The sequence below is a fragment of the Megascapheus bottae genome, chromosome 29 (genome assembly GCF_031878675.1).
Source record: "Megascapheus bottae isolate mThoBot1 chromosome 29, mThoBot2.hap1, whole genome shotgun sequence".
In the NCBI taxonomy this organism is placed as follows: domain Eukaryota; kingdom Metazoa; phylum Chordata; class Mammalia; order Rodentia; family Geomyidae; genus Megascapheus; species Megascapheus bottae.
The window spans coordinates 7,126,841-7,154,557 of record NC_143537.1 but is presented as its reverse complement, the minus strand read 5'-3'; the positions used below and the strand labels follow the sequence as shown (position 1 = coordinate 7,154,557).

Here is a 27,717-nt window from a genome sequence, read left to right as displayed (position 1 = left end):
GATGAGGTCTTGGCATAGACAATGTGTGAGAAATGAGTGGAACTGGACTGTAGTTATTGGTTATATATTCTTGCACCCCATCTCACCATGAAAGTCGCCGAGACGCCTGTCTTGGTGAAACTCTACTCCCTGCCCCCCCACCCTGGGATTTGTGGAAACTTCCAATGGATTGGCCCAGGAAGCTGTCTTTCCTCCATTTTTCCATCTACAGGTTATGACTCCAGTCCGTGGTGGTGAGCCCTAGGGAGGGGGAAGAGGAGCCTCCCAAAGAGAGGGAAGTCACTTCCCTCACACCAGCTAGGTGCAGAGTCTGATATGGAGAAAATGAAATACTGTGATTTTTTTTTAATACTTGCACTTACTGAATAAGATCCATTTCTAGATAGCCATGGGAAGTGTTGTGAAGGAATGTAGGGTTCTGATGGAAATCTGGAGCACAAAGTCAATGGCACAAAAACCGTCCTCAGTCTGTGCTACTACCTAACCTGAGATCATACTTCAGTGTTACAGGATAATCTGAAGGGAATGTGCCCAGTGAAAGCAGCTGGCCTCTTATGCCATTTTATTGGTCTTATTTTCTGCCTCTGATAAATAGAGACAGGAATAATGCATTTCCCTCATTCTCGTGCTGCAATTACAGACTTCCATGCAGAAGGCCATATTAAATTTCCCTGATAACCACAGGATTTGTAGACTTGGTGTCTAGACCTGGAGCTGGGGGCTCAGGCCTGTAATCCTAGCTACTCAGGAGGCTGAGATCTAAAAATTGTGGTTTGAAGCTACCCCGTGCCAAAAAGTCCATGAGACTCTTATCTCCAATTCATCAGGGAAAAAAAAAGGAAGTAAAACTATGGCTCAAAGTGTAGAGCACCAGCCTTGGAAAAAGCCAAAAAAAAAACAAAAACAAACAGGGACAGCAACCAGGCACTGACTTCAAGCCCCAGAACTGGCACACACACGCACACATACACACACACACACACACACACACACACACACACGCTTGGGATCCAGGAGAAAGCATGTGTGTTTAAACTTCAGCCCTCTATAACTCCTGGAGAGATGCCTTACCCTTCCCATCTTTCTTTCAGTTTCTTCATTCTTAAGATGGAGATGATAGGAGCAGTTAATTTGTAGGGCTTTGTGAAAACTGAATACTATTCATTCCTAGCAAAGTACTTGGCACGTGCTAAGTGCCGATTAACTGTTTTACATCAAGGAAATGAGATGAAAACATTTTGTAGAAATTGAACACGTCACAGAAATGCAAGTCATCATCATCATTATTAAGTACTTGGTATTTCAGTGGATTTGAAAAGAAATGTTCCTATTTTAAAAAAATAATAATCATAAATCAAACATCTGGACATAAAGCATCCATAATTACAACAACAAAAGGAGAGCAAACATTTAGATCCACAGATGGGGAATGTTACTAATCTGGGTCTAAAAATAAGATTGTGCTATAACTCAGATGAGTTCCCATAAATATTCATGGGATGATTAAGTGATAGGGAGTTAAATGTCCAGAACTCAAGAATTCTTTTGTGCCTATACATCTGAATATGAACATGTTAAATATGTTTCCATCATCTTCCAGGCAGACGATACAAAGGTCCAATCAATAATTCATCCAGGCGCAGAAACTCATTAATTTAGCCAAGGCTATGACGCACATCCTGCCAGGAAGGCTTGTTTTGGCTAAGGAAGACAACTTAATTTAGTGCAAAGTGAATAATCCACATCCCTATAAGTCATTCCTTCCAGGATTAAACATTATGGATTTTTATTTTTTTGCTCGTTAAATGTGCATGGCGAACCTAGACCTGGTCTTCTTTTGATTGCCTCTGAAGGATGGCCAGTCAGTCCACTGTGGGAAATCTCTCAGCAAACTGGAACAGGAGGGAGCGCTAAGGTGCTTGTACCAAGTCCTCTAGCAACATTCTGCTGTGAAGCCTGCAAGCCAACTTCAGGCCCGCCTCACCCTCTGGTTCTCGTGGGTGGTCAGAGTTCTGGCCAGTGTACCTGATGCTAACCAGCCGTCATGGAACACAGTCAGGGTGCCAACCGATGGGGCCAAACCTGTCATTCTGGCCAACACCAATGGAATGAAGTAGGGTGTCCTGGATCTATAGTCACCCCATGTCCAGATGAGAGGGGGGGTTTAAGGCTGAGGGACATAAAATCTATAGGCTGCCCTAGCCAAATAAGAAAGCTGACTTTATTTTTCTTACAAAGTCAAGCGAAATCCAAAAATGAAACTCAATGCTTGCCCATTCATCATTCTATTGCCTTCCCTGTGACAGAACATTCTTTGAGGAATGGCTTTTAGATTTGCTTACCATCCCCCAGCAGCTGGCCAGAAGCAGATCTCATTGAGATGTGTGTGTATGTGTGTGTGTGTGTGTGTGTGTGTGTGTGTGTGTGTGTGCACCAGGGCTTAAATTTAGGACCTCATGTTCACTTGGTGTGCTTTCTCGTGGCCAAAACTCTACCACTGGAACCATGGCTCTAGTCCACCTATTATTTTGGCAAGTCTTGGGGCTGGAACTCAGAGCCTGAGCACTGTCCGTGGGCTTTCTCAAGGCTAGCACTCTACCACTTGAGCCACAGCCCCACTTCTAGCCTTTTTTGTGAAGGTGGTGCCTTTGTGCATACCAGGCAAGGACTCTATCAATAGGCAAGAAAGAAAGACAGAAAGAACAGGAAGGAAAGAGGGAGAGGAAAGAAAGGAAGGGAGGAAGTGAAGAAGCAAGAGAGGGAGAGAGAGAGAAAGGGGGGGTCTGAATTATGGTGTGATTCCATGCGTAGACTCTGGTTTTTCCTACCACATCAGAAGCTGGGCACTGAATGCCACCAGGTGAGAATAAAGAGGAGATAGAGTCCTACACCAGACTGGGAAAAGTAGAGAAGAGAAGAGAGCAGAAGTCATGTCCCAGCGATTGAGAGAGCCAGGGTGTTCTCTTTCTACTCACAGACAGGAGTTAGACAGGCTCTAGGGTTCAACACAGTATTCCGCTTGGACTAAGAGGCAGAGGGAAGCAGGAGAGGGATCTTACGTTCAAGGTTTCTCATTCTTACAATGACCCTACGAGTGAATGGACTCATATGTACACCAGTGAATTCTTTATCACCAAAAGTCTTGAAGCCTCGTGTACCACAGGAATGACAGAGAACAGGTAAGGTACGGTCTCGGCAGTACCTTCCATGTGGGGAATGAAAACTAGACTAAATCCATTACGTCCATGGAAAAAAGGCCACACTTTCAAAAAAAAAATCAAAACAAAACAACAAAAATGGAGCCATGCCAGGACTTATTTGAGCCCTAGGGCTCACCCCTGGGCCCGGTCCTGAGAGATGTGAGTCAGAGGGTGAAGAGTCCCTCTTCTTCAACTCCATCATGTTGGACGTCATCCAGCACGGTTTGGCTCTCTCCGGTGGTGTCCAGCCTGCAAAGAGAGCAGACAGGCTGAGCGAGGAAAGCCCCAAGTCAGCAGAACAAGCAAAACGACACACAGATGGTCCTAAATGGTGCCCCCATCCTACTGTCCAGGACTGAAGTTCAGAGTCCATCCAGCCCATGTAGACACTGGATGGGTGGAGAAACTGAGCTGACAGCCACGATTGGCTTTGTCAGTCTTGTAAGGAGGTGATGGCTTTCTTAGAAAAGCAGAAAATGGTGACCTAAAATGCATTCATTTAACCAAGAGCAACTCCAGGGGTGACACTGGAAGGTCAGCATGTCTCAGACTCCCTACTCTTTCATACTAATTTGATGATCAAGCTCACACCTGTAATTCTAGCTATTCAGAAGGCTGAAACCTGAGGATCACGGTTTAAATCCAGCTTGGGCAGAAAAGTCTGTGAGACTCATCTCCAGTAAACTACTGAGAAAAAGCTAGAGGTGGCACTGTGGTTCAAGTGACAGAGCACTAGTCTTGAGCACAAAGAGGCTCAGGGATAGTACCCCAAGCCCTGGGAGTGGGGGAAAAAAAAACAAAAACCCACCACCAACAACAACAAAAAAACAAACCCACAATTTGATAATCCACATGGCAGCTGGTACAATTAGCCAACAACTTACATCAAATCTTTTCATCTCTTCCCTCCAAATGCATAGAACAGGCCAGATATCCAAAATTCAATTTTTAGAGACTCTCTTCAAATACTGTTTATTTTCAAACAGTGAAAAAAACCAAAAGTTCCAGCCAGGCTTGGTAGCTTACACCTGTAAACCCTGCTAGTTCAGAGACAACGCTTTGCAGGTTCCATGCTTCAAGGCTAAGTGAGGCAAAAAGGAAGGTCTCAACCAATAAGATGAACATGCAATAAAACCCCAAACGATGGTCAAAGTGGACAGGGGGAAAAAAACCCAGAAATAATAACATTCTAAATGTTTTCGAAATTATTTTTCATTGTTATTGTTATTATTAGTGTTCTTACATTTCAAGTTCAACTAAGGACACCCGTCTTTGCATTTCTCTTTGGATCAAACCCCAGGGATGGGGGTGAGGACAGAGAAGAGGATCAACGCCCCAGGAACTACACGCTTTCTACCAACCACAATCGTCAGGCCCTCTCTAATCATCTGTAACAGCCTTGGAGATCAGGGCAACAGCAGCCCCGTGCCACAAATTACCTTTTGTGTTTCTGCAAACAGGTAGTGTTCATAAATTTTCCTGCAAAGGTAAGGCCACAGTATAAGCAAACTAGCTGTGTCAGAGCTAATAACTCCCTTTGGTACTGGGTCTCACCTAGCTTTGCTTACTTTTTTTTTTTTTTTGGTTGATACTAGGGCTTGAACTTGAGGCCTGGGTACTATCAGTTAGCTAATTTATTTGAGGCTGGTACTCTACCACTTGAGCAACAACTCTACTTCTGGCCTTTTGCTAGTTTGCTGGCAACAAGAGTCTCTTGACTTCTTCTGCCTAGGCAAGCTAGGAATTCATGATCATCACATCCTCCTGAGTAGCTAGGATTACAGGCATGCGCCCCCAGTGTCCAGCTCCTTGCTTATCTTTTTTTCAGACCAGGAAGGGAGCTCCTTTTCTAAAAGTACCACAGTTCCTAGATACCTTGACGTATTTCTGGACAAAACTCCACCCTGATCAGCTTGCCGGCCTAATCAGGACACATGCGACCATGTGTCAGAGCGACTAACCCCTGATCCCACCCCTAATTTACAAAGGGCCACCAAAATAGTTGGGCAACGGTGGCTCACGCCTGTCATCCTGGCTACTCGGGAGGCTGAGATCTGAGGATCCACAGTTTGAAGCCAGCCCAGACAGGAAAAGTCCATGAGACATTTACTTCCGGTTCATTGGCCCAAAGCTAGAAGTCAAGAGCTGTGGCTCAAGTGGTAGAACACCAGCCTTGAGCAAAGACAGTGGGCCCTGAGTTCCAAGCCCCCACCCCCCAAGAGTTACCTCAGCTCTGCGGTTTCCTTCACACCTACCTCGCAGGAGAAAGGCCAAGAGGAAGGTCAGGAACAGCACAAATCCCAAGCTGGAGGCAATAATGAGGGGCACGTGAACCTGGAGGGACCCACGGGGCGGATGGTCAGCCTGGATGGCAAATATCAAACCAAAGTCAGCCGGTCCATCAGACTGTATGAACTTCTGAACATCGAAGACTTTACTCATTTCCCTCCCATTTTCCTAAGTCTTACACATCAAGGACCATTGCACTTGAAGATTTTTTTTTTGTTGCTGTTTTTCTTTTCTTTTTCTTTTTTTTATATTTTTTATTGTAATTAATAAAAGGGTTACATGATATTTGCCAGATAGAAGGTGCATTAATTCACATACATTGATACCCTTTCACATGTCTTGGTACCCATTACCCTCCCCCCACCCACCACCCACCCCCCGTCTTGGTTTTCCCCCCTTCCCTATCAAATTTCAAATAACCAAATACAAATAAATTCAATATATCAGATAACAAAGTGAGATACGGTAACAATATGAGATACTCAGATTGTGGTCAGCTCTGGATTGCACGGCAGAATCGGTTTTCCAGACTCCACTCAAAGTCATTAGTTTTCTCTAGCGCTACCTTCTTCTTTCACCTCTGATTTTTAGAGAAAGCAAAATGCAAGAGAAAATGATGCCTGGAACTGGTGGTTCATGCCTATAATTCTAGTGACTTAGGAGGCTGAGGTCTGAGGATCGAGGTTCAAAGCCAATCCGGGCAGAAAAGTCTGTGAGACTCTTATTTCTCATGAACCACCAGAAAACTGGAAGTGAATGTATAGCTCGAAGTGGTAGAGTGATAACTTGAAGCAAAAGAGCTCAGGGACAGTGCCCAGGCCCTGAGAAAGAAAGCCTATATAACACAGGCATTCTCTTCCACCCTTCCCCTCCCCTGCTCACCTTTCTTGCCCTCCCTCCATGATGATGTTTGCTCTCTATTCCTTATATAGAAGGAAATCTATACACTCTGTACAGCTGTACACATCCTTTGACTATTTCGTAATAGCTGTGAGGCCTTTTGCCACTTAGCAAGATTCTCCTCTCTCTCTCTCTCTCTCTCCCCCCCACCCAGTGTAAAAATCTGTTATGTGCCTCATACACTTTACCTGATTTGATTTGACGTAGCTAGTGTTTTCAATCTGACCTGGTAGGAAGGAAGACAGAAGCGAATAGTTATATTTCCTGTGGGAAAATCAAAATCCCTCTTCTGATAAAGGTACCTCACAGGCCACCTGGGAGTTCAGCTGATGTGTTTAATTCTTCACTACCATCTTTGCTCTTTTGCATAATTAGTTATGCACATTTGTTTTGATAGGATTCTAATTGAAAGTTGATCAGCTCACCAAAATTATACCACAAGAACATCTCCACTTCACAGGCGGGCACAGACGTTTCCAGACATGTGTTAAGGATTTCAGTTCAGTAAGAAATCGTGTTGGGCACAACATTGTTCACTGCAGCACTATTTACCATAGCAAAGATAGGGAACCAACCTAGATGCCCCTCAGTTGATGAGTGGATCAACAAGATGTGGTATTTATACACAATGGAATTCTATGCTGCTGTCAGAAAGAATGACATCGCCCCATTTGTTAGGAAATGGAAAGACTTAGAAAAAATCCTATTAAGTGAAGTAAGCCAGACTCAAAGGAACTTAGGCTCAATGGTTTCCCTCATTTGTCATAATCAGTAGAAACCTTGGGCTCTCATGGCAGAGATTCGCAATAGAACAAAATCTAGATGCATAAGGCCATTTCATATGATGCTAAATGAAAGGATCTCTAGGATATAGAAACAAAAGCCATATAATGAGTGATTGTTGTCCTTAATGTACTATGTTATCTCTCATCTCTTTTGCTGTCCCTTGGTTATCTCATATTGTTACAGTATCTCACTTTGTTATCTGATATATTGGATATATTTGTATTTGGTTATTTGAAACTTGATAGGGAAGGGGGAAAAACAAGATGGGGGGTGGGGGGAGGGTAATGGGGACCAAGACATGTGAAAGGGTATCAATGTATATGAATTAATGCACCTTCTATCTGGCAAACATCATGTAACCCTTTTATTAATTACAATAAAAAAAAGAGAGAAAAAGAAAAGACAGCAAACAGTTTAAAAAAAAAAAAAAGAAAAGAAATCGTGTTGGGCTCCAGAGCCTCATGCTTGTAATCCTAGCTATTCAGCAAACTGAGATCTGAAGCTCTCAGTACCAGGAAGGGGCGGGGAGGAGGGAGGAGAGTCCCCCCGAGATTCTTATCTCCAATTAACCACTCAAAACCAGAAGTGGCACTGTGGCTCAAAGTGGTAGAGCACTAGCCTTGATCACAAATAGGCTCAGGGAAAACACCCAGGCCCTGAGTTCAAACCCCACGACCAAAATACATACATGCATACATACATACATACATGCATACATACATGAAAGTATCTATCATTCCATTGACTGGTAGGTATTGGAATCTGAATCAAATCCAGGAACTGGCATGGGGGACAGTGACCTGGAAGGTATCCACATCCTCGGAACAGGGTCTTCCCTGAACAAGAAACCCAAGGGCAGTTTGTCCAGCTGGAAGCACAGGACTGCTGTGAAGCATGAGCACTTAAGAGGAGGGTGGAGGATGGAGAAAAGGGCCAATGGGAGTGCTCAGGAAGGAAGCTCGGTGTTGGAGGCCAGTGCAGAGAGGAAATATCCAAGATACACCCGAACTAACACCTTCAGCAGATCTGCTGCGCAAAACCTGTACAGGAGAAAAGGCCTGACTATACGAACAGCCAAGCTGATCGATCGTTCCTGAAACCAATCATGACATAAGGCAAGGGAGTAATGTGCCAGGTTTTGTGAGGCTCACAGCTGGAACGCCAGAGTTTCATTTGTTCCTCAGGGAAGGTGACTCTCTGGACAGGTAAGAGCATAATGACCCAAGGAAGAAATTCAGAGAGCTTGTGTGTCCTACAACTAAGTTATTGTGGCTTTTCTCTCTGCCCCATTATCCCCTAGAACTGGAAACTGAGGGAAGCACTCCCCAACTCCTACCCTGGCTCTGGCTGACTTCTGTGATAGTGTAGATATGCCTGAGATGGAATCTATCTATGGGAAAGCCAGCACTGGGGTGGTTTTATTGGAATTAATCTTGCACGAGAGTGTTTTGCTAACAAACACTGCTGCAAAAAGATCAGAGAACCTACTTTTTCCCCTCCTCACAAAATGCCAGAGGCTCAACTGAGAAGCACCCCAGGGCTAAGAAGCCTTATCAAGAGAACTGCATGCCACAGGAAGCTGGAGAAAGGATCCCTGCTGGGGTTAGGCCACAGAGACTAGACCAGCCAGAATCACTAGCTTCCATGCCATCTGTTTCCTGTCCCTTCTGTTCTCAAGACCATTTTCCTGTAGAGAGGTGGAACAAAAAGGCCATGGGTACATACACAGCAGAATGTCAGACCCTCTGCTGACTGGCTCCCACCCTGCTTTTTAGTGTCTCCCCCTTCATTGCCTTAGCTGGCTTTTCCCCTCCCACTGCAGTCTCTGCCAGTTGTTGTTTTGACAGGCCTCCTTTTACCCCTCCTCTCTCTCTCTCTCTCTCTCTCTCTCTCTCTCTCTCTCTCTCTCTCTCTCTCTCTCTCTCTCTCTCTCTCTCTCACACACACACACACACACACACACACACTGAAACATTTGGACTGACTTGCAAAGCATCTTTACCCCACTCCACTCTTGACTAACATTTGGCTTCTACGACCAAGAAAAGTCTGTAAGAATCACAAGTAAAGGAGCTGGGAATGTGGATTAGTAATAGAGTGCTTGCTTGGTATGCATGAAGTCCTGGGTTTGATTCCTCAGTACTCCATACACAGAAAAAGCCAGAGGTGGTGCTGTGGCTCAAGTGGTAGCCTTGAAGTCATTCTTCTGTTCTGACTTCATGCTGGTTGCTGGGTATAATAATCCACTTAAGGAGCTGAGCAAAATTAAATCCTACTACTTCAAGAACAGACTGTGGAGTATCCACGAAGGCCATTTCTGATCAGGAAAACCAGGCCTGGTGTCAACATCCTTCTTAGGCCATTGCAAGGCCTCTCTCAAATCACTGCTCTTTTTCTGAATCCTGGTTTCCCATCTCCTCAGTTTACTAGTCCACAGAGAACTCTTGTCCCTAACCTCACCTCCCACCCTCAAGACTTCTTGAACTCCCGGAATGAATATCCCGGAGCCCCAGAAGCAAGTCCCAGCACTCCATGTGTGGTGCTGAGTGAGCCTGTGAGTTTGTTCTACTTCCATGCTGCCAGAACATGGAGGTCAGAATATAGGAACCCGAGGAGATTATCTTTCAAGGCAGACCAAGAACTACATTGGAGAAGACCCAGAGCTAGAAGACACCTCATTGGAATTGCCTTCTGGAATAAGACGAATTATTCTGGAAGATCCCTTGTATGGCACATTAGAACACAGCTCTTTTTTCATCCATGGCTTGTTTTTCAAGCCTCCATCCCAGAGCAGAGCTTCCATGCCATGAGCGAATGGAGAAAGGGGAAAAAACTTTGAGATGGTCAAGACGAAAGACAGCACTGAAACCCAATAACTGCAAAAAGGAAGTCTATAAAAAAGCTTTCAAAAAGTTCATGCTGGCTCTCTAATAGTAGAGAATTACTACCATGAGATTTTTTTTTCTTAAGAGCTTTTTACAGCTTCCTTAACTTGGTAATTTTTTGTCACTCGCTAGCTGATTCCCTCATGTGATTAGCAGTTAAAATACCATAAAACTGAAGAGTGGCTATGTATTTAACAGGACTAGGAGGTCGGTTGAGAGATGGTGGAGAATGGCCTCTATTAACTTCTGCTGGGCTAACCGGAAATGGAAAGTATATGAATAGAAATAGCAGCAGAAACAGAAAGGAATCAAGAACCCAAGGCCCCGAGTTCAAGCCCCATGACTGACAGGAAAAATAAAAACAAAAAACAAAACCTCGGTGACTATCATTTCCTTGTCAATAATTATACACTTGGCTTTTTTTTTTAATCATGCATTCCCTTATTAACAGCCCTCTGGTCTAAGCACTATATATATACAAGCACTCGTATCCCTGTTTTCTATTTTGAGGATACAGAAAAGGACAGAGGGAGCAACTCAATTAAGATTCTAAAAGGAAAATAATCACTACAAAACATGGCTATAACACTCCAGGCTGTCCCTACAGAGCTCTGCCTTAACCCCCACCCATTGCTACTCATAGGGGAGAATGGATGAGGAAGAGAGGGCTGGGGATTCTGAGGTAGTAAAACACAATTCTGAGGCATAATCAGAAAGGAACTTCACTGAGGCTGTGTGGTTTTACTTAGGAAGTGGCATCATTGAATCTTTAGGGAGCGATTGGAGATACTTTCACAGGTCCTGGGTACCATGCAAGAAAAGAAGTGAATACCCCAATGGAAATATTTGCCTTCCTCTAAGAGACTTCTGAGAGGAAGAAAATAAACAACTATATTCTACTTTTATCAGCGGTTTTTATTATTATTATTATTATTGTGGGGTTTTGCTTGTGATTGAATTATAGTTTCTAACCATTGGAGGCATGGCAAAAGGTTTTGGGAATCTAATAAAAATTCTAGACCCTCCCCCATAAAAATATATACAGGGCTGGGAATGTGGCTTAGTGGGAGAGCGCTTGCCTAGCATGCATGAAGCCCTGGGTTCGATTTCTCAGTACCACATACCCAGAAAAGGCCAGAAGTGCTGCTGTAGCTCAAGTGGTAGCCTTGAGCCAAAGAAGCGGCAGTGCCTTGGCCCTGAGTTCAAGTCCCAGGACTGACCAAAAAAAAAAATATGTACATGCAAACACACAATTATATAAGTAACTGGGGAGAAGGGAAGGGTGCATATTCGTGCTTCCTCAAACATTTGGTCACAAATGATCAGCATTAAGGAGATTATAGACACAGTTGAAAATTCCCTGAAAGTGAAATGTGACTCACAACCTCACTGGCTGTGTGACTCTGAGGCCGGTCCACAGCTCTCAGCTCCATTTCTAGGCAGGTGTAGAGTGGACGTGGAAAGATAGGATGGGAAATGAACAGCAAATGGCCTTTTCACTTCAGACTACAAGTGTGAGTAAGACAAGACCAAGTCCCAATGAGATAAGATGGAATTTCCAAACATGCTCAGAGCTACAGCGCCTGCAAGTGCTACCTAGAGTTGTCTCGCCTTGGAAAAGTTAGAACGTAGAGCATCTGCTAAAAAAGTGAAGCAGCCCAGGAGAAAGACAGCACAGATTCTATGCTCAGTAAACTCTTGCTGCTCCTGCAATGACTAAATGTGAGAAACTGGGTGCTGTCCTTGAGTCTCTTTGTGCTCAAAGCTAGTGCTCTACCACTTGAGCCACAGCTCCATCTCCTGCTTTGTCTGAGTAGTTTGTTGGAGGTAAGAATCTCACGGACCTTCCTGCCCAAGATGAGCTTTGAACTGCGATCCTCAGATCTCAACCTCCTGAGTAGCTAGGACTACAGGTGTGAGCCAGCAGTGCTCGGCTTGGTTGTAGCAAATTCCTCCTCAGTAGTATCGGGGCTAACAACAGATACTGCATCTGGACCAGGAGGATAAAATGAAAATTATGAGGGACAGGATGGAGGGTAAAAACAATACAGTTGGTTTGAAATAGCCCCAGATTTCAGTGGAGAAGAGTTTGGGGCCACTGGAGCTACCCTCAATCAACTTGCTATTTGCTACCTTCCTGTTACCCAGCAAGTAAAGCTCCACCTTTTCTATAAACAAAGGGGGTACAGATCTTGACACCCCCCTTCCCCTGATCTACATACAGATTTCCGTCTTTATACTGTATGGGTTTGGTAGAAGCTCTCAGCTTTCCACAGCAGCTCACGCTTGCATTTCATTTGGATTTCTAGCTAGGCTTCCGTACCCACCCCCTCCCACTCACCCCTGCACCCCTCCCTTCAGGGATCACGTCCAGGCTTCTGTGAGGGATGTCTGCAGCCTCCTTCCTGTACAAGGTTACTGGATGGCTGTTTTCTGATGTGTACATATAGAGAAAAACTCCAAAATGTCTGCTAGTCAGAGCAAGGACAAAAAAATAATACATGCTCTTAGGAGGGTGAAAGAATAGATAAGAAATGATCACATCAAGGGTGGGGAGAATTTGGGAAATCAGATATTCTGTGGGTGGAGAGATACATGGTCTCAAGGACAATTTTAAAATTAAGACTTTCAAGCTAGCATTTCTACTTCTTGATTCCCCACTTACCTAGAGAAGAACTCAAATATGTGCTTAAGGAAACACATGCTTATAGATGTTCACCTAATACGATTGAGAACACTGAAACACTGGGGCAATTTAAATGTCATCCAATAGGCAATCCATACAACAAGGCCATAATATGGAATATTATCCAGCAACCTAATGGAGAAATGCAAATCTCTACATGGACTGAAAACAAATGTGGTCCAACACATAATATTAAGTGAAGACTAAACAAAATGAAATCTAGGATATGGAAAAAAGAAGGTTATCTTTGTGATTGTTGTCCTTAATGTCCTATATTATTTATTTTCTCTTTTTTCCCCCTTATGGTTACTGTATCTGACTTTACCTGGTATATTACATATACAGTTATTTGTTTATTTGAAATAAAGAAAGGAAGGGGGAAAACAAGATGATTGGAAGGGGATGGGGTGGAGGGTGGGAAATGGGAACAAAAACATGAGAAGGGGTATCAATGTGCAAGAAGTAATGCACCTACTAACTGATGAATGTAACTGCGACTCCTCTATATATTATAATAAAAAAAAAATTTCTAATTTTTTTTCTGCCAGTCCTGGGCTTGAGCTCAGGGCCTGAGCACTGTCCTTGGACTTTCTCAAGGCTAAAGCTCTACCACTTGAGCCTCAGCACCATTTCCAGCTTTTTTCTATGTTTGTGGTACCAAGGACTCAAACCCGGGTCTTTGTGCATGCTAGGCAAGCACTCTACCACTAGGCCAAACTCCCAGCCCTACATTATAATAAAATTTTAAAAATATATCAAGTGAAGAAAACCATATGAAAAGGCCACCTCTAGTACAATGGCTTAAAAGACACACACACACACACACACACACACACACACGCACACGTACTCACAAGCGGCTAAACTCAAATGGGTTAGGCCTAGTATCCTAGCTACTCAGGAAACTGAGATCTGAGGATCCCAGTTCAAAGCCAGCCAGAGGACGGGAAGTCCAAGAGAGTCTTATCTCCAATTAGCCACTATAAAGCCAGAAATGGAGACGTGGTTCAGTAGTAGAGTACTACCCTGAGTTTAAACCCCTGTACTAGCACACACATGCATACAGACACATACACACACACACAATCACAATCACATTTACAAACAAAAATAGATATACTCACAATTAAAGGAATAAGAAAACAAATCTGACATACTCATCTCCAACTAAGAACAGAGATGGTTTTAGGGCAAGGGTCCATCTAACAAAAGTGCATTCAGGTACTGAGCATTTGGTTTAAAATCAATCAACATTAGTTTGCAAAATGAAAATGATTTTAAGTCCGATGTTGCTGTGGAAGGAGAGAGAGGTCAAGAGAGGGGTTCCCAGATGGAGCCAAAGCCACAGAAGGCACGTGTTGCTGTTTTGCTTTCACTCCAGCTCCCAGGACAATGTGAGATATAACCCAGATGGGAACCAAAGTACTTGATCCTAAGACACAAGCGGATTGTTCCCACGGCCAGAGACAAGCCAGCGACCAGAACACACTTCCCTTACCTCGAAACTGTGAAGTCCTCATGTCATTCCTTCCCCTTTTCATCATGGGAGATGTGGGCAAAAGAATCTGATCAAAGGACCCTTTGGAGAAAGAAAAGACAGAGAGAGGAGGTGGGGGAGGGAAAAAAAGAAACTTATCACATTTCCAGCCTATGCCAGTATAGCAAATAAATCCTTAATCCTCATTCTGAGGGGTGTAGAAAGATGGAGAAAGCAAGAGGGAGATGTGAGTCACCTTTGGATGTGGGTGAGACTGAGTCTGCAGGTGTGGCCTCTGTGCCTCTGGAGGAGTTGGTAGGCTGAAGAGACATTTCTGATTCTGGAAGAGATGGGGGGAAAAGGCCAGTAAAAAAGCAGTTAAAAATGGCAGTACTGGGGCCGGGAGTTTGGCCTAGTGGTTAAAGTGCTTGCCTAGCATGCATGAAGACCCGGGTTCGATTCCTCGGTACCACATACATAGAAAAAAGCCAGAAGTGGTGCTGAGGCTCAAGTGGTAGAGCTCTAGCCTTGAGAAAGTCCAAGGACAGTGCTCAGGCCCTGAGCTCAAGCCCAGGACTGGCAAAAAAAAAAAAATGGCAGTACTGACTAGTTTTTGTGGTGGGTTGTAGAATTTAAGGCTATTTTTTTTTAAATCAGCATTGTGGGACTGGGAATGTGGTTTAGTGGTAGAGTGCTTGCCTAGCATGCATGAAGCCCTGGGTTCCATTCCTCAGTGCCCCATACACAGAAAAGTATTGCTGAAAGTATTGCTGTGGCTCAAGTATTAGCTAGCCTCAAGCAGAGAGGCTTAGAGACAGTGCCCGGGCCCTGAGTTCAAGCCCCAGGACTGGACAAAGGAAAAAAAATCATCATTGTGCTTCTTTTTAGATTTCCAGTTTTCCTCAAGTTTTAGAATCAAGGGGATGAAACTACATATGTGTTTTAGGATGAGTCATCTAAAACCCATACATATAAAAATGTATTTAAGAGTTCAGGGATGTTAGTAACTGCCCAGAGTGCAACAGAATTCGCCAGTGTAACACTGCAAAGCTGCATGATTTATTCAGCCCTCCTAGTTGAACAGCCTAGAAAAACAGGCTCATGGTTCTTTTCAATGTTCTGACTCAAAATTAGAGGTTAAAGTCTGGTAGAAAAGGGAAGGGCTTCAAGAGGCACAAGATCCAGAGCCAAGAAATATTCAGAAAGGCACTGGGCACCGGTGGCTCACACCTGAAATCCTAGCTACTCAGGAGGCTGAGATCTGAGGATCAAGGTTCAAAGCCAGCCCAGGCAGAAAAGTTCATGAGACCCTTCTCTCTAATTAACCACCCCCAAACCCGACATGGAGCTGTGATTCAAAGTGTAGAGCCATGAGCCTTGAGCACAAAAGCTCAAGGACAGTGCCCAAGTTCAAGCCCCATGGAAAAGAAAAAAACATAATAATCAGAAAAGAAAAAAAAAAGAAAGAACAAGAGTAGATATGGCTCAGCACCCAGGGCTATTCCAAGACAGACAGAGGTCTTTCGTCAAGTGAGCTCACAAGTCCAGCACGACGACCTCAGCCCCGGAACTGAGCCTAACTCAGAATGCCCCGCTTTGTCTTTCAATACACAACTCCTTCAAGACTCCTGCGAGGTCAGCCGGAAAACCCCACATGCTGACTTCTCATAAACACCAAGGGAAAGAAACAGGAAAAAAGAGCCCATAAAATAAACAGAAGGAACAGTGAAGTGGGTCATATCTTTATTCTCCCCTCTCTTTGTATCCTCTCCCCCCCACACACACGCATGCACACATACACACGCACATATGCGTATAAAATTATGGGTTAAACTCCCCAAGTTTATGTTAAACTGCCAACTCTTAGTATCTTAGAATAGATTTTTGTTGTTGTTTGCTTGTTTATCTTTCCTTCCTTCCTTCCTTCCTTCCTTCCTTCCTTCCTTCCTTCCTTCCTTCCTTTTCTCCTTCCTTTCTTTCTTTTTTTTTTTTTGTCCTTCCTTCTTTCTTTGATAGCACTGGAGATCAAACTCAGGGCCTTTCACTTTCTAAGCAAGACTTCTACCACTGAGCTAGAACCCAATCTCTCATCCTGTCTCCTGTCAGTACTTTAAAATGTGTTTATATTTTGAGAATGGGCCCTTCAAAAGGTCAAATGGAGTTCTGTGACTCTCCTCCCCATAAAAGATGGGGACACAGGACAGGACAGACAGAAAGATGGAGAGCAGACACTAGAGAAGACATCTACCTACAAGCTAAGGAGAGAAGACTTAGAAGAAACCGACTCTCCCCACGCCTTAACCTTGGACTTCTGGCATTCACAAACTTTAAGAGGAAAGAAACTGCTATTAGAGCCACCTGGCTGTGGTGTTTGTTATGACAATTATACACACACACACACACACACACACACACACACACACACACACACACACACACACACCCCAGCAAGTTCTCCTGGGGAACTTTGTGGGGAAGGAAGTCCAAGACACATCCACGGAATGGCAAGGTTGGGCAGCTCTTACCTGCAGTGATTGTGGTCTCAGCGATAGAGGGCTCGGTGCTGAGGGGCCTCGGGGCTGTGGATGCCTCCGGGAGGGAGCTTGAGCTGGGCAAGGGGCACGTGGTCCCCACTGTAGGGAGGACAGAGGTCTCCCACGTCTGCTGAGTCGTTCTCGTTGTGCTAGGAAGCCCCTCTGTGGTCATCTGAAGGGTGGTGGTCAGGTGAGTGGTGGTTGTTGGACTTGTGGTGGTCGTTGGACTTGTGGTTGTTGGATTTGTGGTGGTTGTTGGACTTGGGGTGGTTATTTGGACCTTGGTTTTGGGGCCTGAAACCAAGAGAAGGTATGAGTGGCACTCAGCAGAGACAGAGGAAAAGGAAACCCAAGGCTGGGAATGTGGTTTCATGATCGAGTGCCTGCCTAGATGATGAAGCCCTGGGTTCAAGTCCTTGGTCCCACATACACAGAAAAAAAGCCGTAAGTGTCACTAGCCTTGAACAACAGAAGCTCAGTGAGGGAGGGACGGAGGGAGGGAGGGAGGGAGGAAGAAAGAGAGAAAGAAAGAACATAGCCAGGCCCAGCCTCCCCCCAGCTGTGAGGATGAGAGCCCAGGAATGTTCCAGGTAGTGGTTAGGCAGGTGTCAATCACAGCTCAGCTCACACAAAGGTCCCCATCAGAACCATTGTTCACTCTTTACCCCTGGGCTCCAGGACCTTCCCCCAAGCCAATCTAGTACTCCGGAATCTATCCATAGTCCAAAAATATATTTTTTTTTATCTAAAGTATCTGATAGGAACAGGAGACAAAGCCTGGAATCTGCCCGGATTGTCTCCAAATACCATGTCCTGACCCTGCACCAGAAATCACAAACCATTTCACTTTACTTCATAGAGCCTTTATTTATTATTATTATTTTGAAATCAACCAAGATGTGGGAGGGGAAACATCAATGATAGTTCATATACAAATTGAAAGACCAAGCAATAGACCGGCATGGCGGCACATGCGTACAATGTCAGCTACTCTGGAGGCAGAAGTAGTAGGACTGAGATTCAGGAGGACAAGACCCTATCTGGGAAAAAAAAAACAAAAACCATTAACTAAAGGACAAAGGGCATGTCCATGGCCTGGATCTTAATCTAATCTTCCCACTCATTCATTAAACTAGTACCTCTTCATCACAATCCATGGCTCCTGTGCCTCAGCCCCCCACCCCCCGACTTCTCCTCCTCCCCCAGAGCCCTTTCCGTCACTCACCTTCCCTTAGCATTAAGCGGATGTTTCTCTTCACATCGTTGAACCAGCCTGGCACCTCGATGCGGCAGCAGTACACGCCACTGTCCTCTTGGTTGGTGTTGGTGATGGTCAGGGAGACGTCACCTTGCCGGATGCTCCCCCGGAGCCTGTATTTGGCCGACCGCCGTGAGATCACCCTTGCCCCGTCTGTGTGGAGGATCTCCTGGGTGCACTTGGAATTGGGGCAGGGGCCCTTCCCCCAGCACATGCTGTGGCGGCTCTGGGACCAGGACGAGTAGAGGCAGGGCAGGGTGGCCGGCTGTCCTAGCACGACTGTCACCCTGCTCTCTGCCCCAGCAGGCGCTACAGGGAAATGAAGGAGACATCAAAATCACATGGATGAAAGCCTCTCTCTCCATCAAAATCACTCTCTCTTATGCTTCCAGAAGATTCCAGGGGGCTGGAATCTGTGCTATTCTCTTTAGCACACAGGCTTCAAGGATGTCCCCTCTTCCCCCAAAATGTGGCCTGAGCCAGAGACAGAGCTGGCTCCCTGCGTCCCTATAAACTCTTTTATTTTTTTGTCAGTCCTGGGGCTTGAACTCAAGGCCTGGGCACTGTCCCTGAGCTAGATCTCTTACTTGAGCCATAGCTCTACTTCTGGCTTTTTCTGTGCATGTGGTACTGAGGAATCAAACCTAGGGCTTCGTGAAGGCTAGGCAAGCACTCTACCACTAAGCCACATTCCCTCTATAAAACGCTTCCACAGCAAGGCCATGTTGTGTATTAAAACCAGCTGGTCTTTGTTGTTGTTGCTGCTGCTTCTGTTGTTGTTTTGATTTTGGGTTTTTGGTCATGGGGCTTGAACTCTGGACCTGGAAGCCGTCCCTGAGCTCTCCAGCTCAAGGCTACCAGCCCACCCCTTCAGCCACAACCCCACTTCCAATCTGCTGATCTTGAATGGCAGTCAATAATGTCTCAAATGAAAAGTCCCCACCCTGTAATCCACTTCTTCTATTTCATACAAACCCACTCAAAACCAATATGGCCTAAGCAAGATGACTGGAGCCTGAAATCTCAGCTACTTGACAGGCAGAGATTAGAGGATTGAGGTTTGAGGTTAGCTCAGGCAAAAGAGGAGGAAGCAGGTGCCCGTTATCTTGGCATATGGATATAAAAATAAACCAATGAAACATGCTGAGCTCATTTTAAAAGGGGAAGGTGTAAGGAAAGTGTTGGGGTGGGAGGGAGATATGAACAGAGGGTATATTGCATACATGCAGGAAACCCCCCTTGTGTATATTTCATGGTCACCAAGAAGACAAAACTAATCCAAACAAAAAGAACAACCTCCTCCAGGAGAAGCTGGGGGACCCCATTTAATATAAGCTGTGCCCTGCCACAAAACCCCAATTCACAAGCAACATACGTGGATCAAGAGCTCAGAAAGACTTCAACAAAACTCAACACTCCAATGAAGCCTCAAGTTCCCAGACAGTGTAAAGAGCAATAAAAACATCCCGAGCCAGGTGCCCTAAGCCAGGCACTGGTGGTTCATTCTTGTAATCCTAGCTACTCAGGATGCTCAGATCTGAAGACTGTGGTTCAAAGCCAGCTTGGGCAGCCAAGTCCACGAGATGCTTACTTCTAATTAACCACCTGAAAACTAGAAGTGGTGCTGTGGCTCAAAGTGGTAGAGTGCTAGCCTTGAGCAAAAGAGCTCAGGGACAGAGCTCAGGACTTGAGTTCAAGCCCCATAACTGACAAAAAGAAAAAAAATGGGCTGGGAATATGGCTTTGTGGTAGAGTACTTGAGTAGCATGCATAAAGCCCTGGATTTGATTCCTCAGTACCACATACACAGAGAAAGCCAGAAGTAGTGCTGCAGCTCAAGTGGTAGAGCTCTACAAAAGAAGCTCAGGGACAGTGCCCAGGCCCTGAGTGGAAGAAGAAGAAGAAGAAGAAGGAGAAGGAGAAGGAGAAGGAGAAGGAGAAGAAGAAGAAGAAGAAGAAGAAGAAGAAGAAGAAGAAGAAGAAGAAGAAGAAGAAGAAGAAGAAAGGAGGGGAGGGGGAGGAAGAGGAGGAAGTGGGGGGAAGAGGAGGAGGAAAGGCAAGGGGGAGGGAAAGGAGGGGGAGGGGAAGAAGAGGGGAGGGGAAAAGGAGGGGGAGGAAAAGGAGGAGGGGGGATGGGAGAGGAAGGGGAGGGGAGGGAGGGGGGAGGAGGAGGAGGAAGAGGAGCACACACCATATCTAAAAATCCAAGTATGAAAGGCTAAGGACAACTCTCAATCTTGGGGCTCTTCCTATAAGGTTTCAGGATATGAACACCCCCGGCCGACCCCCACAGAGCCTGCAGAGGATGAAGGGACATTGGGTAGCGCCTCGTCTTAGCATCTTAGACAGTAGACGGTCTCGTCCAGAACCCTCAATGCACACACAGAAGAGCAATTCACACCGACTCCTAGTGTTGATACCAGTTACCAAGAAAAGCCCCAGTGTGTGCACACCCCAGAATGTCTTCCCTGGCACAAACTGGGCACACCTGGATCATGTAAATCCTGGACACAATGTGCAGAAAACAACTCTCTCCTTAGCCAGGCAGGGCAGGGCATGCACTTAGGAGACTGGGACAGGACTGCCTTACTAGGCATGCTGTCTCAGACAACCAGACAGCCTTTCCCCTGGAAGCCTCAGCCCAAGCAACGCAAAAGAATGCAAAGAAATCAAATGAAATCAAATACACACACCGGAAAATGAGAGTACAATGGAAATTATGACAAAGGTTCTTAGCAGAATAAATTTCCCTGACTCTGTGCTATAGAAAGCATGCACACGGAATTCCTTACCCCTGGCCTTTTCTAAAACCTTGTGCCTATATCTTTTCTGAAATTATCTTTTTCCAGTATCAGCACACAATATTAACCCTTCCTCCCCCCCAACCCAAAATTTGCATCTGGATGAACCCGAAACCATTACCACTACAATGCTTCCCGATCAGGAACCCATGGGAAATCCACAGATACTCACTCAGAGGAGCCCACCCGAGTCCCAGCAGCAGCAGGAGAATGACAGGCTCTGTGGCCATTTTGACAGGCGTCGTCTATCTGTCCATCCAGCACCACCCAAGTCTTATACCATACTTACTGCTGACAGGGTAGGATATTTTCATTTCGGTTCCTTTTTTTTTGGCCTCTTTATCTTCCTTTTTCCCCATTCTGAGTGGCTGCCCTCACTTTGGGATGTAGGATACAATGTGCGGAACCCGCCTCTCCTGGTGGCCAGCGTGCAGGAGCACAAATGTGTGTGGCAAGGCTGTGGACTGTCCACATCCCTCTCTATCCATGCGATTTCTGTCCCCAGGGTGTCCCGTGTGTGTGCATGAGTGTGGGGGAGGGAGGTTCATGGATGTATATATGTACTCATCCTCACTACTGTGTGACTAAATGCAATTAATTATCTCTGGGAATCACGTACACGTGGTTCATCGTGGTGACTGACTGGAGGTCAAATCTCCTCTGGGTTTCTCCCTTCTCCTGACTTCCAACCACCCCACCACCTGCCTGCAGCAGAAAAAAAGGAAAGGAGGGTGCGATCTACCAGCCCCCAATACCACTAGATGACATGACAGGGCCTGAGCAGATGGTTTCATAGCTCCTTGTGGACTCCAGAGTCAAGAAATTAAATCAGTGCTCACCACCCAGTTGTGTTTTGTGAGAATTTTTCATCATTAGCATTTATTGAGTACATAATTATATGCCAGGTACTCTGGCTAGAACTAATTTATAAGGATACAAGTAAACAGATGTAGGGTTGAATGCAAGTACGTACAAACTGTTTTGACTGAAGTGTGCTATTATATTCAGGAGAGATTTCAACTGTGCAATTCCTTAGGAAAAAATGAACTCACAGTCCAACAAAATGAATACCAATTGGCTGGGAGTGTGGCTAAGCAGGAGAGTGCTTGCCAACATGCAAGAAACCCTGGGTTCAATTCCTCAGTACCACATAAACAGAAAAACAAACCAAATGTGGCTCAAGTCATAGAGTGCTAGGCTTGCAAAGAAGACACAATGGAGGACGCATGGAGGATGGGGCCAAGGGGAAGAGGGTAGACAAAGGTTCATATCTTATGAAACTAAGAAAGAGGAGGGAAGGAAATTGGGAGGGATGGGGGGAAGAATGAGGAAAGGGGCATTGATCAAGATGCATCATCCTAACAGATTTATTGACTGGTAAATCATTTGTAAAACTAGTTATAAACAGGTAAAAAATATATAATTTACAAAAAGAGCTCTGGAGACAAAAGAGAGTAAAAGCCTGTTATGTAACAGAATGGAAATAGAATCTTGTTTGAAAAAGTCCTTTGTAGTGACTACCACTTCCTGTTGACTAGCATTAAAATCTCATGCATTCATTTTCTTTCATTCATTTGACTATTACAAACCTGACCAAACTACAGTCCATGAACCAAATTCAGTTCAGAGCCCAGTTTTGTTGCAACACACCCATGTCCATTTTTACAAGTTACGGTGATAGAATTAATTATAACACATTCCCCCCATGACTCACAAAGCCCAGAACTATTTATTATCTGGTTTTAACAGGAATAAGATTGGCCAACCCTTCAAATTCTTGCTCTCAATAATCTCACTGCATAATGCCACCTCGTGGTCAAAAGCAAGTTAACAGGGAACCACGGGTCAAGATGGCCACCAGAAGGATATTGTGAAATCACTCCTAGCCAAGTCTTGAGGATGGGAGGTAAGAACCAGAGAAAGATGAAGTCAAACTCTAAAGACATTGAAGAGGGTTTGGCGGGGTGAAAATAATGCTGGATAGAATGAAGACATTTTTAAAAAGGAGATTGTTAAGTATTTTTGCCCCATTAAGTTGGGGGAAGAGGTTATAAAGCATAAAGAAGATGTAGGTGCTCTCAGGAGATGTAAATATTTCCGAAAATCTTGTGCGATCTTGTCTTGCGTCTCCATCTCCCTTTCCTAACCTGCACACAATAGAATGGAGTAATCCCTTCCTTGGGGTTTTGACTGGAGGTATAAGCCACCTGTGGGTAAACATTTTGAAATCATCATTGGAGAAAAGTTTTTAATTATAAACATGAGACACAAAAATGAGAGGAAGCAGTCCAGAGTCAAGTGGCTTTTTAGCATTCACTCTCATAAAGGGAAGAGCCATGAGGAGAAAAGGAGAAATGGAGCCTGGGTGGATCCTTGCTCCTGCTGGTTCAAGGAGCCATGCTTAACATTCACTTTCCTCTTTAACCATGAAGCATTTCCATCTGAAGAACTGTAGAAAATGCTGACATCTTAGAAGCCTATCTCTTCCTCCCCCTTCCAGGACAAGTCAAGGTTAAGCAATGCAAAGTGAGAAAATCTACACAAGAATGAAAAAGAACCATATTTTGTTCCCTTGCAGAAGATCCTACTTGGCCCAAATGCAGTGACATCACTGTGGAGATGGGAAATCTCAGATGAGTCTAACATGAGTCTAACATCTTTCCTGTAGCTCAATGACAGTTATTTTCACCAGTATTCCAGTTACCGTCCAAATACGCCCATGATAGTCAATGAGGCATCTGATTTAGTGTCGCCGTCTGTGGTAGCTGAAAGGCTGGGAGAATTGGGTACCATTCTTTCTTTCCCACTGCAGAGCAACTGGCTCCAAAGAGAAAATACCCCACCAATGCATACAGAAGACACCAAAGACAGGAAACAGAACCCCCCACCACCCACAATGGAAGCAAAAATAAATCAATCAATCAATCCCAAACGTGCTTGTCTTAAACCAGCGCACTGTGGCTTGCTTGCAGTGTAACAAAACAAATCCTTGACTCCAGAAGGAGTTAACTTTCTGTGAACTTTCTGCAGTGATGCAACTAGAATGGAAAGCTTTGACATGTACATTGCACTTATCACGTGCATTACACACACACACACACACACACACACACACATGCACACACACTGTGTTTTTTTGTTCCTCTCTCAGCCTGGAGCTGTGGTTCTCCGACGTGGCTGCACCTTTCACTCATAAAAGGAACCTTCTTGTTTTACCTCCAGATAGCATGACTCATCAATCACTGTGTTGTGGGGCCCAGATCTTAATATGTCCCAAGCTCAAATGTCCACTGAGTTATAAGAACCACCACTATCGACTCTCTTCATCTCAGTTCATTGGTTTATCCTTCAATATTCCTACTAGATCTTTCCCCCAAAAAATCTTCCTAAATGCACAGCTCCCATTTCAACTCCAGTAGCAACCTGGACATACTTTATTCCTAATTGGAACAAGGCATTATTAGATCATGCTTTCCTGAAGGTAATATACTGTAGCCTATGATTTTTAGAGCTAGAAGAAAGGACTTTGGACATTTTGGGCACAAAGAAATGATCGATGTTTGAGGGAGTAAAACATGATTGCCCTGATCTATGATCTAAGTGTTAGATGATTTATAACTATGTCTAAACACCACATGGCATCCACGTACAATGTTGCATGTCAATTAAAAACACATGGAATGCAGCAAATGTGGTAGTCTAGGGATGAAGCTGTTTAAATAGAAACATTGTTTTTTTCATTGCCATATAACTATTATATATTTTGTCATATTATGTTTGTGTAAAATTTTTGGAGACAGGGTCTATGTATCCCAGGCTGGCTTGAAATACACAATTCACTGCTTCGGCTAGGATTACAGGCGTACTGTACCACACCCAGCTCTGCATATGCATTTTTTTAAACCTCATTGGGGTCTGAACACAAGGATTGTGCGGGGTTCTTCTTGTGGTCTCACCATTTAGCACAGATCCAGGTGGCATTCTAGAAATCAAAGCATAAACCAATATAGCCAGATAGACAGACTGACAGGTACATACATACACATATACATACAGCAAAATGAAATCTCAAAATACTATTTCCAAAGTGGGAAGGAATGGAAATATGGTAGAAAGGGTGCATTTGTTTGAAGTACATCATATGGAAACAATAAAAAGAAATCCCCTCATATAGCAAATATATATATATACAAATATATCTTTATATTAAAAACATATTACAAATCATATTTGTATAGTACTAGCATATTGAAATAGTTTTATAATATATTCAATATATGTAAAATATATTTTATAACATACATCATCTACTTATAAGTAAAAAATTACTTACATGCTATAAATATACTTAGTTATTTTAATATAAGAATGAAGTTATTTTATGATATAAATCCTACTTATATAAATTTATTAAGCTTATTTACTTCAATAAAATGAAATAAACTTGAAAAAATACTTACGATATAAGCTTTAGGCAAAAGGGAGGACAGATGGTAGAAGTCCTAGATTGATGGCTGAGTAAGAAAGCTAGTTGACTCAATGATTTGAAACACTGTCCTGAGATGAGAAATAAACAGGCAGATGATTATTCATGGTCCAGACAATGTTGAAGCTTGTTTCAAAGGATAGAAAAATGACACGTCTGTAACCTTAGAGAAGACGTAGTCCGAGCCACACCATTGAAGGATATACCTGAAACCCTCCCTGCTCTAGAGGTCAGGATCTGAAGGCAGATGTTCAGAGCCAGCTGGGCAGACTGATATCACCAAATAACCACGAAAAGCTAGGAACAGAGGTGTGGATCGAGCGGTAGACCACTGTCCTTGAGACAGAAAGCTAAGCAACAGCAGGAGGCTCTGAGTTCTAGCCCTAGTAATGGGGGGGGTGGGAGGGGGGGAAGAGAGAAAGGGAGAGAGGAAGGGAGGGAGAGGAGGAGGACAAGTACACAGGAATGTTTTCATCTAAAAGATTACCACCCAAAGGTCACACATTAAAGTGTGATTACCAGCCTGTAACATGATAGGGAGTTGGTGGAAACTTCTGGAGACAGTCAGCCTAACAGGGAGAAGTTGGGTAATTGGGGTCATGCCCTGGGAGGAGGGAACACTGAGTCCCCAGTGCTCTCTTCACTAGCTGAGCGGCTTTGCTCTGCCTTGCACGTCCGCCATGACATTCTGCCTCACCACTGGGTCCAGAGTGGCAAAGCCCAGGAGCCCATGGCCTGTGCCTCAATGGGCCTTCCTACCCTTTCGTTGATTTCTCTCATGTATTTCATCACAGTGATGGGGGAGGGGGATGACCAGAGCAGAATACGCAGAGGCAATTTGGGGATGGATGTTTGAGGAGAGGGATGATCTCTCGGGCTGTTGTTTCTTGGCTGGAGTATGAGCCGGCTCAGTCCCTTTCAGCTGCTCTAAGTGACCCCTGCTCCAATATCCAAGCTCTTTTTTTTACCTGGGGGCCATGTATTTTTAAGCATTTGTTAGTCTGGAAAGAGAAAAGGAAGTAAGAGAAGCGAAACTTCCAAAGTTGCACTGCGACAAGGAAGCTTATCCTCTCCAAATGCTTCTCAGCCAACGGGTTACTCAAAGCTGTTCTTTGACAGGCTGAAGGAATTTTTTTTCCATATTCAAACCAAATCCATTCATCTGAGCACCTCGAAGAAGATAAACCTTCAGATGAATCCATTCCTCCATCTATATACCAGATTCAATGCCCCTGCCATTGCTTCACCACCATGCCTGGGGAAGACACCCTGGAGAGACAGGGTCTTAGAAACTGGTCACTTTAGAGGCTGTATCAAAATGAAAAACTTAGGGCTTTGAATAGGTGAGAGTATGAATAAATTCTTAAATATAAGACTAGCAAAATGGCTGGGAGTTTGGCCTAGTGGTAGAGTACTTGCCTAGCATGCATGAAGACCCGGGTTCGGTTCCTCCGTGCCACATACATAGAAAAAAGCCAGAAGTGGTGCTGAGGCTCAAGTGGTAGAGCTCTAGCCTTGAGAAAGTCCAAGGACAGTGCTCAGGCCCTGAGCTCAAACCCAGGACTGGCAAAAAAAAAAAGACTAGCAAATAATATGAAAATAAATATTGAATACATGATTATAAAGATTTGGGCAGAAGAATCAAAGATTTGTTTACCAGGGGCTGGGAGTTTGGCCTAGTGGTAGAGTGCTTGCCTACCATGCACAATGACCGGTGTTTGATTCCTTGGTACCACATACACTGGAAAAGCCAGACGTGGTGCTATGGCTCAAGTGGTAGAGCCCTAGCCTTGAGAAAGCCCAAGCATAGTGCTTAGGCCTTTGAGTTCCAGCCCTAGGACTGGAAAAAAAAATTGTTAACCATTTGAAAGGATGTTTAAGCTGGTTGCCAGTGGCTCCCACCTGTAATCCTGACTACTGAGCAGGCTGAGATGTGAGCCAGCCCAAACAGAAAAGTCTGTGAGACTCATCTCCAATAAACCAGAAAATGGAAAGTGCCACTGTGGCTTTCAGTGGTAGAGTACTAGCCTTGAGCAAAAGAGCTCAGGGGCAGTGCCCAGGCCCTGAATTCAAGCTCCATAACTGACAAAAAAAAAAGGGGGGGAGTGAAAAAGCTAAGGGATAGCACACCCTGAGTCCAAATCCCAGTGTTGGCACATAAGCTCCAAACAACACATATATACACACAGGAGAAAAACAGTAGGTAAGTGTTTATCTGAGTCCAGAGGTGGGGGAGAAGCTTGCCTGCAGAGAAACCTCTTATTTTATTCCATGTAACTGCTAGATAAGGGCATGAGAAGCTTGAGGTGACAGAATGGTCTGGGTCCCCCGTGTGGTAGTGGTTTGCAGTTAACCATCTGCATTTGCCCGTGTGATTCATTTACATGGGTGAGTTTTCTTGCATGTAGATCCCAT

General features: G+C 44.5%; 1 protein-coding gene across 3 annotated transcripts; it reads right to left on the bottom strand.

Annotated features, from left to right (window-relative positions):
• Positions 1–2,965: 2,965 nt before the first annotated feature.
• Positions 2,966–21,384, bottom strand: Timd4 (T cell immunoglobulin and mucin domain containing 4). Of its 3 annotated transcripts, XM_090320718.1 has the most exons (9): positions 20,989–21,384; positions 17,983–18,324; positions 16,749–17,051; positions 14,480–14,563; positions 14,245–14,325; positions 6,578–6,615; positions 5,456–5,564; positions 4,640–4,679; positions 3,282–3,449 (listed from the first exon to the last, which is right to left on the bottom strand). In XM_090320718.1, the coding sequence occupies exons 1-9, from the start codon at positions 21,044–21,046 to the stop codon at positions 3,365–3,367; spliced, it is 1,140 nt and encodes a 379-aa protein (XP_090176844.1). In that variant the 5' UTR covers positions 21,047–21,384; the 3' UTR covers positions 3,282–3,364. The 3 variants fall into 3 exon arrangements, with proteins under 3 accessions (XP_090176842.1, XP_090176843.1, XP_090176844.1); XM_090320716.1 differs by lacking the exon at positions 4,640–4,679 and having other exon boundaries at positions 2,966–3,449; XM_090320717.1 differs by lacking the exon at positions 4,640–4,679 and having other exon boundaries at positions 2,966–3,449; positions 5,456–5,534.
• Between the last annotated feature and the right edge of the window lie 6,333 nt (positions 21,385–27,717).